This window comes from Gavialis gangeticus, unplaced genomic scaffold (genome assembly GCF_001723915.1).
Source record: "Gavialis gangeticus isolate Ggan-Ray unplaced genomic scaffold, GavGan_comp1, whole genome shotgun sequence".
NCBI classification, from domain to species: Eukaryota; Metazoa; Chordata; order Crocodylia; family Gavialidae; genus Gavialis; species Gavialis gangeticus.
The window spans coordinates 34,935,852-34,954,407 of record NW_017729000.1 but is presented as its reverse complement, the minus strand read 5'-3'; the positions used below and the strand labels follow the sequence as shown (position 1 = coordinate 34,954,407).

The following is an 18,556-nucleotide window of genomic DNA, read 5'->3' as shown; positions in this document are numbered from 1 at the left end:
TATTTATAGCATGTCCTAAAGACAAAAGCCAAAATATAAACTCAGAGTGACACAGTCCCTACTGATTCTACTGCACTGGAACTTGGGGCTGGTTTGTACAGACATTTCAATGTCCTTGCAAAAATGTGTTAGTGATGGTGACAGCACAAACTTTGCCAAGAACCGATGTGCAATTTATAATGTTCACTGCTTGAAAGAGAGAGCATAGGTCACTAATGACTCTGACTCAGCCAATGTTCCTTTCTTAAATTCAGAACAATATATTCAGTTGTATTTGTGTTTGAGACTATGTATACACACACAAACACATACACATTACATTCTCTCTTGCTTGCTTGCTTTCTCTCTTTGTGTATGTAGATGGATACTTTAAATATTAATAAGGTAGTGTAAGGTTTAGGGCCAAAATCTGTGCTGCTATAAAAGGACAGAACTACCTGGGTTATCTCTCCACTGTGCTGTACTGTCCCGTATCAACATACACTGTAAGCCCTGAAGGCAGAAGCTTCTTTTCTCACTATATGGACAAATTACCTGGTTTGCACAGAATGATCCTGGTTCATCAGATTACTTTTTTTTTCCTACCAGTGGAGGATTATTTCTCACAGGGTGTGTCTATACATGCATATTTTAGTTTAGTCCTGTTTAGGATCATATCACTCTCCCCATGTAAAGTATTCCACAACCTAATGAAAATCAGGGATCTTTTTCTTCAAATCCAGCCTAAATTTTCACTTTCATAGCTTGATCTTATTACTACTGGTTAGACCTGCATGTATCACATTAAATAATTCCTCACCATTCTTGTTGTTAACAGACATCAGGTATTTGTAGACTCATTTCCCCCCTGTTGCCTGGTGCTTAGCCAAGCTGAAGAGACTCTGTATAAATTATAAGAATTTATATAAATATATTTCCATTATAAAGTATGACAGAAACTTACTGGGGGCCAAGCTGAATGCTCCACCAGAGGCCAGACTATGTTTCAGGAGAAGATGGAGTTCAAATCATAACCCCAGAGAGAAGCAGAGTGGCCCCAATGACAAAATGTGTAGGTAAAATTGCTCTTGCAGTGCTGAAAAGTTCCTTTAGCAGGGGTTAGCTTTACCAGCCATTGTGAAGCATCATAGGCCAATGAGCTATAGTTTCTGTGCCTACTTGGAGGGTACCCGTGCAACCCAGAATTCAAGCAGTCAAAGGAAAGCAACATATAATACAAGCATCAGAGTGAAAGAAGAACAGAAGGCTGTAGAGCTATGCTAGCTGTGGCTGCCAACGTAGCCATGCCTCTAATCCAGCTTTTCCACAGGCTCCTGAAGACTTTTTCATGCTCTTCCTTAAATTCATACTCCATATCCATGCTCTGCCTTTGAACATTGGAATTCAGTGCCCAAACATTGTCCATGAACAGATCTGTAAGAGCATACATACCTGACTCCAACCTATATCAGATAGCTACTAATACCTGTAGAAATATTGAAATATGAAGTCATTAAGCCTCACATCCTATTTCACGTTTATGTTCCTAAGCCCTATTGACATGACCAAAGATAGTCATGTAAGTGACATTTTGGTGCAATGAAGTAGCACTTGGGTGCATACAAATGAAATGGGACTTGCCTAATATCTCTGCCTTGGTTTCCCTATGAGCTGTATAATCACATAGTCATTTACCCCACAGGAAGATTTTATATATAAAGCATTTAGTTATTATTTATGTAGATTCTCTGGCCACATCTACACAAGACGGTGACTGCCCAGTTGTTAATGTGCAGTCATTTAGTATTTGCATACCCAAGTATTACTACACAGTAGCATCCCCACATGGCTTCCTGGTGATGCTGACTGTGCAGTAGCTTGTTACTACTGCACAGTTGCATTCCATCACAGTTCATGTCATGTAATGTTACTGTGCAGAAGTAACGAGCTACTGTGCAGTAAGTGTCTCATGTAGCTGTGGCCTTTGAGAATGGAAAGGGCCTGTGTCATTTAAGTTAAAAAAAAAAGATCATACGTGCAGATTTATTAACCCTTCCGAAACATTTAAAATTCAGCCTAGATACACAGAGCGCCTTCAAGTTTATTAAAAGTTTGAACAACATCCTCCCCCCTGCTCCCCCCCCAAAATTATCAACAGATTTCAAGTATTCATTGCATCAGGTATTCTAAAAATGACTGCATACACTGCTCACTGTATTGGTAATGGAGAGGCTTTCTGTTCACATGGTATTGTGGGTTTTTATATTGAGAACCTCATAAAATCTTTTGTCTGTGATGAATTAGAGACCCCTGCTGAGGCAGTGCTTGTTGAGGCAAGCTAAATTACATGATTTGCTTTTGTGCTGTGAAATACTTGTATTATCTTAAATGTCATGAGCCTGATGCAGTATCAAATCACAGGATTTATAATTCTCTAAAAGCAAAGCTTGTCCAAATGCTTACTGAAAGAGGGCAAGATCCTTTCTATTTTTCTATTGTCTTTTTTCTTTAATTTCAGAGATGATTTTTTCTAAGAAAAACCAAACGTAACCTTTCAATGGTCAAGTGCACCACACAGAACAGCAAATTGCTCTAGAAATGCATTTTATCTTTAAATTGGAGACAACTCAAACCTGAGCATATAGGTGACCTTGACTATCTTAAGTCTATTGTGCCAAGCAGAATTATCACTGACTACATTTTGTAGTTACGCTACAGCTATACAATAACAGACTGAGGGGATAGATCTGCCCTCTGAAATGTGTACACCTTTCTCAAGTGGCATAGCACATTCACACATAGAGGATTGACAGATGGCCCTGTGTCACTAAACTAGAACTTACCTGGGCAGGAATTTGAAAAACAAAAGAAGAAAAACTTCCTGGTTTCCCTAAAACAAACTCATTTGATTCAATTCAACTTACTGCTTTATGCTGCACCTGTCATTATGGGTTTTTTTTTTTGGATCAACTAGAAGAATACAAAGAATGAAGCTTCTCAGTGAAGCTATACCCTGAGTCATGGTAGTTTAGCATGGTCCAATTAGACGTTTAGTTACCTACTCCCTGTTTTTCTCTACTCCTGCTCCAATACAAAATATATTGATTTGGGTATAAAGCAAGCAGCAGAAGTCAGACCTCACTATTTTGAATGACCTTGCCAGTACAACTCTAGTCATCCTTAAGGCTTCACATAAGCCCCTCTCCTCAACTCTTTCAATATTTTCTTTTGCATGGGGTTGATTGATACATCTCTTCTGCTTTTCCTTCCTGCCAAAAGAATAAGTACTATAAAATAAGTAAATTATTATAAAATGAGAAAGGAAATTAAGGGTTAAGGATCAAAGAGCTAATCAATTATTTGAGGATATAATTTAGACTCTAAACTGTAAATTGTGAAGGAGGGGATTATTACACTGTGTAAAGCATAATGCCTCCAGAGTAGGTGTAGGGAAGGGAGCGCAGCTAATAGAAGGGGTATATAATATTTTCCCTATCACAATTATTCTGGAAATGGCTGATTTTCACCCATCCCCTAGAAGAACAGTTTAGCCACCAACATTAGATGACTTTCCAAACTGTGGAATTTGGGGTGCACAAACATTATTGCCACCTCTTGCATTGGTTCAGAGGAAGAAAGAAACTAGTTGTACCTTCTTCCTCATCTTGGTTAGGCACACATGACAAGCTGCAGTTTGGCTTTAGGGGAAGGAAACTTCTGGAGGGCTCACACATAAGAGATGGTATTAGAGATCTTCAGGCAGTATGACAGAAAGGAAGACCAGAGGAAAGAATGCAGTTTGAAGTACAGAAGTCAGAGAGGGAAAGGAAGAGAAGAGACCAGGAGAGGAGACCTGGGAAGGAAGAACTAGTGCTGCATGAAGTTAGGATTTCTGGCTCAGATAAGGATGGAGGTCTTTCTTAAGGCCCCTGCAATATCAGAGAATTCAGATTTAGTAGAAAATTCAGCAAGAATGATGGGACTCAAAGTGAAATTGATCCTCATCTCTCCACTGATCAATGCCAGCTGCAGTAGGAAATCTCCAGAGTATAGAGAACTGAACCCAATGGAAACATTTCCTTTCTATACCAGGCTTTGGTGCGCATCTTAGTACTTGAGAATGCTCTTCATACTTTGCAATGTTTTCAGCATTTTATAAGTCCCAAATTAAAAAGGAAAAACAAAGATACAAATCAAAAATCAATGAGTAAGACAGCACACACTGACTAAAATAACATGGGGGACCTATACATGTGCCCAATGTCTGCTCCGATGCATTCTAATTACAACGCTTTGGAGCAGACTTGATTAACTAAGTTGACTATTCGAGTCAGCTGGAGGATTCTAACTAGAACGCTCCAGCAGCCTTGGTGTCACGTGTATTCAGTGTCCCTGCATTTCAAAACGATGGCTGGGGTGCTTTAACTCATGCTCTTCGAATGAGCTTTAGTTAAAGCACCCCTGCCACCATCTTGGAGAGCAGGATGCTGAATAGGTAAGATGCTGCAAGCATTTTAATTAGAGAGGTTCTTAAGAGCTGCTCTAATCAAAATGCCTCCCCCTCCACCCCAGAGCATGTGTAAAGATACCCATGAGACTAAAGACTTCCTAATATATATATTTTTGCCTAAGGCTTTACTCTTCTAACCATGTCGCTACATAATCCTTGCTGTCTCTCTGTGGGGAGCATACAAATTCCTGTCCACATTTTACAACTTGGGAAACTAAACTAAGACCAGCATTTTCAGACTTGGGTGCCTCAATGCTAAATCCTTAGAATGATATGCATATGATATATATATTCCTGTTTATAAAATCTCTAGAGTTTACAAGAAGCACAAATCCCAAACTCTCTGGAAACTATTCCAGTTCTTGATTGGCTGCAAGGCAATGAATGACAGGCAGGAAGTACAAGATGCTGCAGCAGTTAAAATAGTGGACAACTATTGTAGATTTCTAAGCAATGGGTAACAATAGGGAAACCTGACATTTTATACACAGGAGCACTGAGGCACAGAGATATTAGGAGGCACATCCAGGAGGGGCCAGCAGGGGACTGCATGCTTAGGGGCAACCAACATGGGTTCATCAGTGGCAGATCCTGTCAGACCAACCTGGTGGCCTTTTACGATCAGATCACCAGATCATTAGATGCAGGGGTAGCAGTGGACATAGTCTTCCTGGACTTCCGGAAGGCTTTTGACACTGTCTCTCACCCCGTTCTCATTAAGAAACTGGGGGGCTGTGGTGTAGACACCCACACAGTCAAATGGGTCGCCAACTGGCTGGAGGGCCGCACCCAGAGGGTGGTAGTGGATGGGTCCTTCTCAACCTGGAAGGACGTGGGCAGTGGGGTTCCGCAGGGCTCGGTCCTCGGGCCCGCGCTGTTCAACATCTTCATCAGTGATTTGGACGAGGGGGTAAAAAGCACCCTGTTCAAATTTGCTGATGACACTAAGATGTGGGGGGACGTGGGCACACTAGAAGGAAGCAACAGGCTACAATCTGACCTAGACAGGTTACAAGGGTGGGCGGATGAGAATAGGATGGGTTTCAACACAGACAAGTGCAAGGTGATGCACCTGGGGAGGAACAACCGGCACCATACCTACAGGTTAGGGAACTCCCCTCTTGTCAGCACGGAGGCGGAAAAGGATCTTGGAGTCATCATTGACTCCAAGATGAACATGGGTCGGCAGTGTGGGGAGGCAGTTAGGAAGGCCAACCGTACCTTGTCATGCATCCACAGATGCATCTCGAGCAGGTCCAGAGAGGTGATCCTCCCCCTTTATGCGGCACTGGTCAGGCCGCAGTTGGAGTACTGCGTCCAGTTCTGGGTGCCGCACTTCAAGAGGGATGTGGACAGCATGGAGAGGGTCCAGAGGAGGGCCACTCGCATGATCAGGGGACTGCAGGGCAGGCCCTATGAGGAGAGACTACGGGACCTGAACCTGTTCAGCCTCCACAAGAGAAGGCTGAGGGGGATCTAGTGGCCTGTTATAAACTAGTCAGGGGGGATCAGCAGGCATTGGGGGAGTCACTGTTCCCCCGAGCACCGCCAAGAGTGACCAGGAATAACGGTCACAAGCTGGCAGAGGATAGATTTAGGTTAGACATCAGAAGGCACTATTTCACGGTCAGGGTGGCTAGAGTCTGGAACCAACTTCCAAGAGAGGTGGTGCAGGCTCCTACCCTGGGGGTTTTTAAGAGGAGGTTAGATGAACACCTTGCTGGGGTCGTTTGACCCCAGTACTCTTTCCTGCCATGGCAGGGGGTCAGACTAGATGATCTGGTCAGGTCCCTTCTGACCCTAGAAACTATGAAAATATATTGGTTCTGAACCAGGTCTTAAAATGAAGTAGCAGGAAAGTCAGAAACAGATCCCAGAGTTTGTGACACCCAGTCACTTCTAGAGCAGTGTTTCTCAAACTGGACCTATGGGGTGAAGTAGAGGGCCTGTGAAAGGAAAGGGAAGGGGAAAGCAGGAGGGAGAGGGGAAATATAAATTGAGGCAAGGGAAGAAAAACCAAAAATGCAGAATAACTCTGTATCTGTTAGGGTGTTGGAGAGGTTACAACGTAGCTGTGATGATATAAGGCATTGCTTTATCTATTATCCATAACACAGACTCGAGGGGTGCAGCAGTAAAACAAGTTCTAAAATGGTTATGCAACCCAAAAAAGTTTGAGACCCACTACTCTAAAAATGCTTACCGCCACTTTCTTAAGTATCCCCAGTACACGTGAAAGCACTCAGAGTTGCTATGTGGCTTTGGAATACTTACTGGAGGAAACTGGTATTGAAGACCAAAAATTGATTTTGGCAGCATCGTGGATAAATTAACTTCCAGAATTTTTATGCCATCAGGCTAGAGATGAGGATCCCTCTGAGGGGGTGAATTTTATCCTGAGTGCAGTGGTTTACAGAAGGCCCAAGTAGACTAGCTGCCTTGGAAAGAGATGAGGGTTTTGCTTTGCATTACAATGACAGGTTTGCCTCTAGGTGCTATGAGGCCTACGGTAAAATCTGACTAGACATTTCAGAATTTAGAAGGAGCCCAATTATTAGAGGTCAAAAAAACTGAACAGGAATGGTAGTGCTGAATAGGTTTGTACACAGTCCAACTGCTCATGTAACACAGGAAGTCAAAATAAATATGAACTTAAAGTAAAAGTACCCTTTCTTTCTCACCATCCCTTTAAATCTTGTCTCTAATCCCTTACTCCCCAAATTAAATCCATGGTAATTTAAATAGTTATGCAAGTTGTTTTAGGGGGATCATATATTTAATCACAATTATATGACTCTTTGGTTTAACATAAAATCTCAAAGAACTATTTATAATCTGCCCAGAAATGCTTAATAACTATTAAGCTACCAAGGCCTTGATTAGGAAGAGGATTAGATTTAAAAGTGGCCACAATTAACACCTTAATATACTTCAAATGATTTTAAAAGAGAGAGAGAGAACTAAAATCACTGTCATGCAAAAAGATTTTAAAGGGGAAGGTTTTAAAAGGGAGTTATACCCCCCACCTCCAAAAGCATGTCTTTAATCAGACTTCTTTCTAAACACATTTAAAAATAGCCCTCCCTATGAAACTTTCTGAGCAAAATGTCTCAGCACCACTGTGGATCTTAACAGGTTTAGAAAAAAGAACTAGTTAAGCAAATCTGGATGTGATCTGACTGGTGCATTTTTCAGGGCCACACTTGGATTCTGTCAAAAAGTGTTCAAACCTGTGAGACATCCTCTGATATCCCAGAAGCCCACTTCACTTTTGCAGTTCTGGCCACAGAGTTCCCATGAGTGCAAGACATAATAATAGAGGCAAAACAGAATAATCATGCAAAACTCCTAACAAGACAAGGACAAATGTACCACTTCTAGGACTAATTCAGCTGAGGGGCCATTAAATTTAATCTTTTAAAAAGTGAAATATTCACTATAATCGTCCACACTTTGATTTGATTTAGAAATCATGTTATAATTTAAAATAGATTATAAGACAAATGGATAAATTCTAGTCCCATTAGAATCATCATTAAAAACCACCACTGGCACCCACAGAGTGAAGATATGGCTTGATTTGAGAACTTACAGGAAAATCCAGCCTAGTTAATGCTGTGGGTTACATCATGTGGGCTGCAACTGATTGTCTCTCTGTAGCACTGGTTCTCAACAAGGGTGCTGCAAGATGCTTTTAAGGGCGATGCAGGGTGCGGTGCAACATTAGAGCTGTTAGATTTGCAAACACTTACACATGATTCACAAGATAAACCCAGAGATTTCAAATAGAAATCCATGGGCACATCCAAATGAGCATGTATGCGTGGTGTGTGGCACTGCAGACCCATCTGAGGTGCCACACACTGCACATACTGCATAGGGGCACGAGGGATGGTTATGACATTGTGAGATCTTGGTGTCTAAAAAACCTCCACTAGAAAAAAGTGGGGCAGTGCATGTAGTGGCACTGTGCACTGCCCAAAATGGGTACCTGGCCAGCTGGAGCCATGCTCCAGCTGCTGGCCAGGCTGTCTGCTGCTGGATCACCACTGTTGGAGCCCCGGGAAATCCCCAAGACCCCAGGTAAGGCTGCTGGGGCCAGCCCAGGTGTTGATCCCAGCCTCCCCTTCTCCACTTGGGGCAACTTGCTGCACCCCAGAGTGTGTGTGCATAGGCACTATCCACGGACTAGAAGCAGCAGTGGTACAACTATGTGCCACTGCTATTTGTCCAGAGGGAAACGCACATGGGTGCTCATCTGGATGTGCCCCACAGTGTCAAAAACATCTTGACCTGTTGTTGCCCTTTTGAGTTCTTTGCAACAGAATAATTGCTCTATTATTTTTTGCTCTGTTGCACAAAAAACATGTGAAAGCTAAGAGCTGGCATTTTTTGAGAGGTGTCTTGAGTCTACTAATGGGTGCCTTGAGTCTAGTCTATAGCAAACCAGTTGCATCATATACTCCGATATCTTCCTCATAAGTGTCAGGGAATCCTTAATCCTCCAGCTGTTAGAGATGAAAGAAAGGAAAAAGAACACAGTGCTCTGAGAGAAATAATTACGTGCAGGAGGGAAAAAACATCTCCTCAAAAAATATACTAAACATCCTTATAGATTATACCAAATGTATTAAATTAAAAGCAATATACTTGCATGAGAAGCATGAGAAATTTCCATCACAGATTAACTAGAATTCAAACATAGAATAATAAGAAACAGTGGGTGCATGTACATGTGCAAAAGCTGCTGGATGGGTTTACTTCAAAGTAATTTACTCTGGAGTAAACCCACCCTGGGCAGGCATCTAATAAGTGTGCCCATTTGGGAGCAGATTTACTACTCCTGACAGCACCTTGCTCCCACCTGCTCTGGCTCTGCACCGCAGCAGCAGCCAGGGGGAACTCTAGGTTCCCCCTGAGTGCTAGTGCAGGGGCTGGCAAGGAGCATGGGGCCACGAGACAGTTGTCTTCTGGCAGGGGCTGGGAGATTACTCTGTACCCCTGGGAGCTGCCTACTACCAGGGCAGGCTCTCTGGTGGCAGAGCCTGGGCAGGGACAATATTCCCCTGCCCCAGAAGCAGGGACCTTCTGACCCCAGCTCCCCAGTCAGGGGCAGGGGGCTTGGAAAGAGCTGCTGGGAAGGGGCAGGTCCCAGCCCCAAGCCCCGATCCTTCCACAGGGCGACTAGCAGTGAGCCTCCGGCTCATAGCTAACTCACTGCCAGCTGCCCCACTGGCAGATAGGGGTAGAGGGTTGGGAACTGCTCCTCCCCCACAGCTTCTTCCAAGCCCCATGCCTTGTTTGCCAGATCGGAGCATGGGGCTGGGAAAAAGCTGCAGGGCTAGGACCTGCCCCAGACTGGGACAGTTCCCAGCAAGCCCCACGCTGAGCAGGGAACTCTCCCTGTGCAGGGAGCTCCCTGCCCCCACTCTATGATCATGATTGCAGACTGGGGCAGGAAGCAATCTCCCAGCGGGCAGGGGGACATTGTTCCCCCCCAGGCTCTGGTGGCACAGCTCCCCCAGCAGCAGGGAGTTCCTAGAGGCAGGGAGCAATCTCCCACTCCTGTCAGCCATCTACACGTGCCTTACTACCCAGTAATTATGTGGCAGTTAATTTTCTACTTGCATATGCAAATTAACTGCTGAGTAGAGAAAATGACTGTGCAGTAACAGTCTACACATGTAGACATGTTTATTACACAGTATTTTGCTCTACTGTGCAGTAAAGCATCTTGTGTAGATGCACCCAGTATGCGAGAGGTGAGATTTTTTGTGGGTCATATATTTATTGGATCAACTACTTGGTTAGGATAGATTTAGACAAGCTTTTGGGTATTGCCATCAGATCTTGCAGACCAGAGGAAGTGTACTGTAATACCTAAAAGCCTGTCTAAGTCTATTTCAGCCATGCAGTTGGTCCAATAAAGGATATCACCCAGAAAAATTCTTGCTTATTTCCTGGACTATCATGGCTACAACATCCCTTCAATACTACCAGAAACATGCTCACTTAAAAAGCCAGAACTCAGCTACAACCATATTAAAAACAGTTGAAGGGGAGAAAAAATGAGAATATATTCAACTTGTAGTCAACTTATTCACTTAGAGGAGAATATGGGATAGTAAGAAAATTAGGGCAGCTGCTTACCTGTTGTTATGATGGTAGCTCTATAAATAGATAAATAGGTGGCTGGCTAGATAAATGCGTTTATGAGAAAGGTTATACGTATCCTAACAAAGGACTCTGTATAGCAACGTAGATAGAGCCAATAAATAGTGAATATCTCCTCAAAACCTCTTCTGGAAAAGTTCTATAGAATTTAATACGGATAAAGCTAATAGAGAGAAAAGATCTTCTGATTTAAGCACCAGACTAGGGCTCCAGGGATATGGTTCGTTTTGCCACAAATTCCTTGCACAACCTCGAGTCATGTGGTGTGTACTTTCTAAAACAGGAAGACTTTCCATGGTGCCAGCTACACATAGTTAGCACCAAACTGTCACAAGAATCCAGATCACATTTAGTCAGCTCAGTGTTGTTTCTGGATTTTCAAAATCACTCAGCACCTAAAAGGGGCTGCTGGGTGCACAACAATCCTGAAAAATCTGGCCCCAGTTGTGGGTACTGTGTCTTTCCAGCCCTAATATCTCTAGGGGTATGGATAGGCATGTATTTGGTGCTGTAAGTGCTGTATCATTTTGAAGAGCTACAAAACTGTATTGGTAGGAGGGGCAGACAGATATGCAGATCCCCTGTCTCAAGCACTATATAGTCACCATGAAGGCGTTAGTGGCATACAGTCTGGCCAAAGAACAATAGGGGGTTGTTCTGCCCTCCTAACCTCTCCCACTAGGAGCCTGCTACTTGCCAGGATGCTTAGTGAGCAAAGCTGGAGTTCCAGCCTGAGACTGGGAATGGGACTGGGACTGGCAGCTGTACTCACCACAGGTGGGCCTGGTCTCAGTATCATGCTCACTGACAACTGCAGCCCACCTGGGAGCAGGCTGCTAATGAGTGCCAGGCCAGGATCACAGGGGATCAGCCCCTTTGACAGTCTGGTTCCAGCTGGGTAGCTGCTCTGTTCACCTCAAGCAAGTCTGGTGCAGGTCCTGTGTTCATTGACAGCCTAGTTCTGTGCAGAGCAGGGGGAGGGCGCAGGCCAGTGAGGGAGGAGGCAGTGGCTGTGCACTCTTCTTCCCGCTTCTTGGAGCACAGGGTGGGGGAAGAGCAGAGTGCAGTGAGATATTGAGGACTAAGAACACCATTAAAGTGCTACGGTGCAATGCACAGATGTTACATGTGATGCCACAAAATTCAGCACTACACAGAAGTTCTTGCTTCATCTAGGAACATTTCTGCAGCGCTTCTGCCATTTTGTGCACATCTGTCTTCTCCTTTACAAGGATGTTTGCATCGCTACAAACATAAGTCTGTCCATGACCTAGCTATCAGTACCGCATCTGCAAAATGCAAATAATATTACCCTTCTTCCACTGGCTCTGTTGACTATATGGAATGTGAGCTCTTTATGACACGGATTGATTCTTTTTGTCTCAGCATCTAGTACAATGTGAACCTGACCTTGAGTTTTGCCTACCTTAAAAGTTTCATCAATGTCTAAATACAGACTTATATAGATATGCATAGCCTTATAGGTAGTTACCCTTCCTTATACAATTCTATTTCAGGGAAATAATGATAAATTCTATATGATGGTTAAAAGAAGCCTGCAATAGTTTACAACGTTTGTCATATATTATTGGAATTAGGGCTAATTGGCACTTATGAAATAGGAAAGCTCTCTTTAAACAAAAGCTTCCATGTTTCTGTCCTCTTATAGTGGATAGCACAGTTCATTATAATCTATTACAACTGGGGACAAATGGAAGAGACAGAAAACACATGAATTTAGACAATATTTGTATAGATTGCCTATGCATGGAAATGATAAGAAGCCAGATGGTTTATAGGTCTCATTTACAGGATGTCTACACCTTTTCCCCTTTGGCCATGATTCTGATGAACTAAAAAATCACACTTCTTGCTTGATAGTGATGATTAATATTATATGCCTGTCATTAAACTTCTGCATTTTATACATCCTTTTTGCCTTCTGTCAGCGAAGTCTTTGAGGCTTGTAATTTTTTAACTGGGATGAACAGTTGAACGCCTTACAACTCTATTTTAAGAGGAGAATACTATCTAAATTAAATAAGTAGTATATCAAGAAAAGCTATTTCCTATATGAAAACATTCCCTTAATCATTTTAAGAGCTTTCCCCTCAATATTATTACCAATGTTTTAAAATTTTTTGGCCTATATTGGCCACATACTCACTTTTAATTTTTTTCATTTTAATTCATTTCATTTTTCAATCCTGCTACAAAAGTCTTGAACATAGCTCCTTTTTAATTTATTAAAGATCATTAGTAGCATTACAAGGTTTTGTAATTTTGGCTGTTCAGTCATGTGGGAGGTTAGTTACTACCTGTAGGCCTTAGTTGTATAGTTTGGCAGTTAAAATAAGGTTTGAATCAATCTTTACGATGAAATAACAATCATTACAGTTGGATTCAAATCTCAGCTATAACAAATGATGCTCTTATTTGTGTATTTGCTAAAGGCTCTTCTGTAGTATTTGATTACAGAATTTCCCCCCAAAGAACAGATTTTCAAAAGATTTCAGATTTTCATTTTAGTTTGAGGACTTTTGAAAGTCCGGTCTAAAAGGATTGAAAAAATTCAAGGTTTGGTTGACGTTTAATCAAAAAACCCTTTTTTGATTTAGGGGTTAGAAACAATTTCTGTAGCCAAAAATATGAATTAGGCATCTAAACAATGAACATTGAATTAGGCATCTAAACACATCTGAAAATGGTGTTTCAAAAAACAACACAAAGCATTTTCTTTTCAGCTATGCACTGGAAGAAATATTTCATCAGCTAACAATGGACGTAATCTTTACAATAACTGAGGACCAAAGAGAAGTACAGGACTTGCAAAGAAGAGGCTATGCGAGCTATTTGGTTTATAATGAATGTCAGAAGAGAGAAAAGTAGTTGAAAAGATTTCTGGCAAGAGGCGGTAATAAAACAAGAACGTTATTTCAGGCAAAACAAGACCGAGACGCCTTATTTAGAAATTCCTGTTGTACAGCTTTAGCCCAGCGCCCCTCACTCTGAATTGGAGGGTTCAAGACAACAAGACATGCTGCAACCCTCCTTGAAAACCAGCACAGAAGAAATCCTACGTTTAACAAGCGTTTGCCTGACTAAGGAAAGAATGAAAACTGAATGAGGACCTCAGGCTCTAACCCCATATACGTATGTTTGTTCAGCACAATTGATCCAGCCCCTTAAAGCTCTTTACGTGAGCTGTGAAATATGACAGCAAGCTACAATGACTCGAATGGTCTTTGTATATGACAGCATGACCCTGGCCCCTAGCACAAAGGTGAAAACATGTTGCCAAACATCCTGCTAAATCAGCTGCTCTGCTCCTGCACTTATGCATAGCAAGTGATTTTATAATTCACAGGTGGCAAGAGCCCGCGTATATGAGGGCAAAAAGGCACTCTAAGACTCTGGGCCGTATTTATCTCTGGCATAAACTCCATCGGCTTCAGTAAGGTTTATAGTAGGGATGACCTGAGCCCTTTGTTTTCAAACGCAGGCTGTTCAGGTCATGCCATCTTTCTGCAAGGACACAGCTTTCTCCATCTCATTTGTTTCAAAAGAAATGTAACAACAACATTTGACAATAGTGTGAGAGAGGGTCTTTCTGTAGTAAAATGACTCGTGACGAAAGTGCATACAACCCTCTGTTCTTTAGGGACTGGGAATTGGAAGACTTTTGCTCACCTCCCTCATTATCCTTGTTATCAGCACAGGAGGTTTCCATGGCAACATTGCATCCAGGCCCTCTCCAGCCGGTCTGGCAGACACACTGCCAGCTGTTCTGACCGAGTGTGCATCTCCCATTGCCATTGCACAAATCAGGGCAGCCATCTGGTTGAAGAAACAAAGAAGATAAGTACAAGAAACACTGATTCACACTAAGAGTCTACACTCGAGGAAGGTGAAATAGTACCACTGTGCACACAAAAAGCTTAACTCTGGCTGGTGGGACAAATGCCCGCCCGGATGCAGGAAGCGTCTGGTGGTAGGAAAGGTGGGAAATGATACTTAAATTCACATTTCTCTCCCTCTTCTTAAAAAAAGATGAATCCTAGTGTCAGTTTTCTCCTAAATTCAAGGATCTTGCCTTAATTGTTGTGCAAAGAACTGGCAGTTTGCTGACACAGGATTAAATCCTATTTTTTGCCCTTGACATTAATGGCTTTTCAAACAAGGGTTACAACATGCCCCGTGTCTTTTTCTTAGTACTATATCGAATTCTCCAGACCTTCTCTTTACACAAAGTGGGAATAGCAACAATGTGCAGTAACACTGTTTTGAAAGTCTTCCTCCTTAGCAGTCACTTTTAAATGGAACCTTTTAAGGACCCAGCTACTTATGACTAAGACTACTTCGGATTCAGCATGTAACATGTTCTGAAAGATATGTCCGCATGCTTACCTCACAAATGATGTCTATTTTTGACTGACTAGAGTTAGACTCAGATTTCTTGGAGTACAGCTGAATTGGGACTGAAATATTTTAACTACTAGGCTGCCTAGCTGTCCTGAAAAAAAGCCTGAATAATGGGCCAACTTGTCCTGCCACTCAACTTCCTGTAGGTCTCAGTAGGAGGAATTGGATCTGTCTGAATAATCATTTAGATCAGAGGGACAGAAACAAATTCCCTTCCCTGAGCAGAATGAAAGAATAGGAATGGATAGCTAGCAATAAGGGGGGAAGCCTAGGTGACCCTACACACGCAGACACGTCACATCCGATCCACATTAATCCACCTCATTTGAGCGTGTAGGTGAGAAGTCTGGAGATTCAATTGAACAAATTTCTCTAGGATATTACATATAGGTTGATGGGAGAGAACAGAAGAGATATACTGAGGCTCCACACTGGAAATATATAAACTGATCTTGATATGGGATGCAAACCGGACCATTGTGTTTCAAACCTTCTCACTAGTGTCTGAAATGAATTTTGCTATCTATATAACTGCCACAGACCACTGAGTACTCGTTTCTGGTATTCAGTCTTATTGCTGTAGGAACTGGGCAGGACGTTTTACCCTCCACAAAGTTTTGCAGGGTAAATGGGGGTTCCCTCACCTTCCTCTGGGACATCATTTACTGACCATTGTTAGAGGTGAGACCTGAAGGGATCAACGTTTGGTCTGGTAGGGCAAATCACATTTCTTGTAAATATTACTTCTAATTACAGTAAAACAATCTTGGTAGACAACATGATTAAGGGATACCTTTCTGAAGTGCTCCTCACAATAAGTTTGGAAAGTCTTGATGGGAGTGGACTAGGAGGCTGCTATCACATCGTCTTCTTTGGCAAACTATACTCTCAGCCTGGAGGTAGCCTTGCCCTTTGCTTTACAGTAGCACTTCCTGTGCTATTTGGGAGGCTGTGTGTGGAGCAGCATGTATTAGACCTCTTTGTACGTCCCACACTGACCCTAAGCTGTGGCTGTTAATAAACCAATTATTCCAATTTCATATCCCCAATATCACAAGGACACAGTGAAATTAGCTAATTACCCAAGCACAGTGTTGTAGGCTGTTCCTTTATTAGAAAACAGCGAGGGATGCTGTGATGGAAATATCCTGAAAGAAAAAAAGAAAATTACCATTTCTGATTCTGGGCAAAACCTCTCAGAGCAGGGCCATAATGACTGTACATCACCTTTGTGCCTCTTAGACTCTGGAGGTGGCTGGGGACGGGTACAGCCCCTGCTGGAAGCTCTAGCAACTCCAAGAGGAGCTCCAATTCATGCTGCCTACAACACCTCCTCCTGGAGCTGCCCAAAAGAGCTGGAATTCCAAGCCCTTGCCTCCCTTGCCCTCCCACCCCCTGCAATACTCCTGGCTTTGACAGTAGGGCTGTGCACTGATGTTTATGACATAGGTACTGCCCTGGTGATGTGACGTGCCGGCTTCGTGGCTCTTGTGTACTCAGAAAGCTGACATACACCAGAAAACCTAGAATCTCTACAGAAAACCATGGGCGATGCTCTGCATGATTCAGGGTACCCATGCTCCTGTTGGTTTCAGTGGAAGGGGACAGTCTCATTTCTTTTTAGCTGTGTTTATTTTTGCATCTTTCTTTTATATTTTATTTTTTTTCCCAAATGAACAGAGAACTTGTAAAAGACCATGGATTGTGAGCCCTGGAGCATGAAGTCCCTTGCCTACTGACAGAAAAGATACATTTCAGGCAATACCATAAAAGGTTCTTCACATTGTTTGAACCCATATCACTTCTAGTAGTGAACAGGGCACTTCTGTACACATTGTCAATTAGTGTTAACTGAAGTGTGACTAGCAATGTGATCGTGCGTTCTCTATGAATAGACCAAGGCCATCCAACTCATTCTGCACAGCCAAACTATCAGCAGATAGCTGTAAACAAGCCCTACAAGTTTCCTTCCAGTGCTGGAGTTATACATTTAAAGTATGCAATTCCCCTTTTGCTTGAAAGAAAGGTTATTTTTGCATTATAGTTCTTAGCTATAAAATGTTGCCAGCACTCTGCACCTGGTGAAACATATTTTGAAAGCATTTTATTTTATCTTTGTGGCTTGTCATGTTGTTTGAATGACCAAAATGATAATGCATCAAGAGAAGCATCATGCTGTAGGACAAATGATTTGTTTTAAATGTAAAATGAACATTAATTGTGAATATACACTCAGGGTTTGCTTTATATGGGGAAACTGAAGAGAGATAAACAGATCACAGTAGCAGGTTTGCTCCACAACATATGAGTAAAATGAAAACATGAACAGTAGGGAGCCAGCAAAATCTCTGAAAAGTTTTAGGTGCAGCTGGGAATTAATGGACATGACTTTGCTTTTAGCTTGAAGAGTGAAGGAAGCAACACTAGTGCGGGCATGATGTTGCTAGGAAACACTATGCCACCACAGATGAGTTCATTCAATTTGTGCCCTTCCAAGGAGAGACTTTGTGTTCCAGTAACATAAAAATCAGATTTCATTTAAAAAGAAGAAAAAAGCAGAAGAAAGAAAAAGAAAAGGAAAAGGAGGGTGGAGGGTGGAAAGAAGCGTTAAAAGCTTGCACTTGATTAGGCCACAAAATGACATAATTATTTCTGGCATTTTTCTTTTAAAAAGCTGTTAAAATGATGGATATATTTAGTTTTTGAAAAATAGTTTTAAGAGCATAGACAAGTAATGGATACTTCAGATTTTTACTAAAATGTACAAAAAGACAGTTAAAAGAGATCTTCAAATAAATGTTTGCATGATGCTGAATCATTATAGTCTGTTAGGCAAAAAAGGTACTAAGAGCCCCTTTACACAATAGACTAAAATATCTTCATTGTGATCTGTGAAATAATAAGCTTTCTGAAAAGATTTTCTACACAATGTTTGTAGAAAATACTTTTACCCAGAACCCAAAATACCTGTTTTTAAAAATCTGAAATTCTGAACAGGGATTTGTGTAATGACTGATACACAGAAGCTGTCACTCAGTGTTTGTACCTGGCTAACAGGTATTGACACATTTTGGTAAGCTGCTTTAAGAATAGAAATCAGCCCTTGCACAATTAAATAATATTAAGATTCTAACACATAGCAAGGTCCCAATATTGGCAAATGCTCACTACAGGACATGGTACTTTCTTCAATAGGAGCACTCCTGACTGATAGTAAGTGCTTTCTAGATGGTATCACAAGTAATGCTTACCCAGCTTTAGATACATTGAGTTGTACATTATCCCTGAGTACTGAAATCAGTGAGGCTACTCAAGGTGCAGGGCACTCAGTGAGAGTAAGGTTTTCAGAATCTAGCCCTCAAACCTAATTCATCAGCGTGAAGATCTCATAGTATAGAAATGTGCTCTTCACATTGAAAAGACAGGTAGATATTCCTAGTGTGTAGAATTGTTTTACTCATATTTTCTCTT

The 18,556-nt window shown here is 42.1% G+C and overlaps 1 protein-coding gene across 7 annotated transcripts in view; it reads right to left on the bottom strand.

Annotated features, from left to right (window-relative positions):
- TENM2 (teneurin transmembrane protein 2) overlaps positions 1-18,556 on the bottom strand; it is a 1,374,704-nt gene that overhangs the window by 94,629 nt on the left and 1,261,519 nt on the right. For 5 of the 7 annotated variants that reach the window (XM_019506504.1, XM_019506505.1, XM_019506510.1 and 2 more), the window contains 2 exons: positions 16,168-16,233; positions 14,354-14,500 (listed from right to left, as the gene is read on the bottom strand). In XM_019506504.1, coding sequence (XP_019362049.1) covers positions 14,354-14,500; positions 16,168-16,233 — 213 coding nt within the window. The remainder of the gene's footprint in view (positions 1-14,353; positions 14,501-16,167; positions 16,234-18,556) is intronic. The other 2 variants (XM_019506506.1, XM_019506508.1) reach the window with 1 other exon arrangement.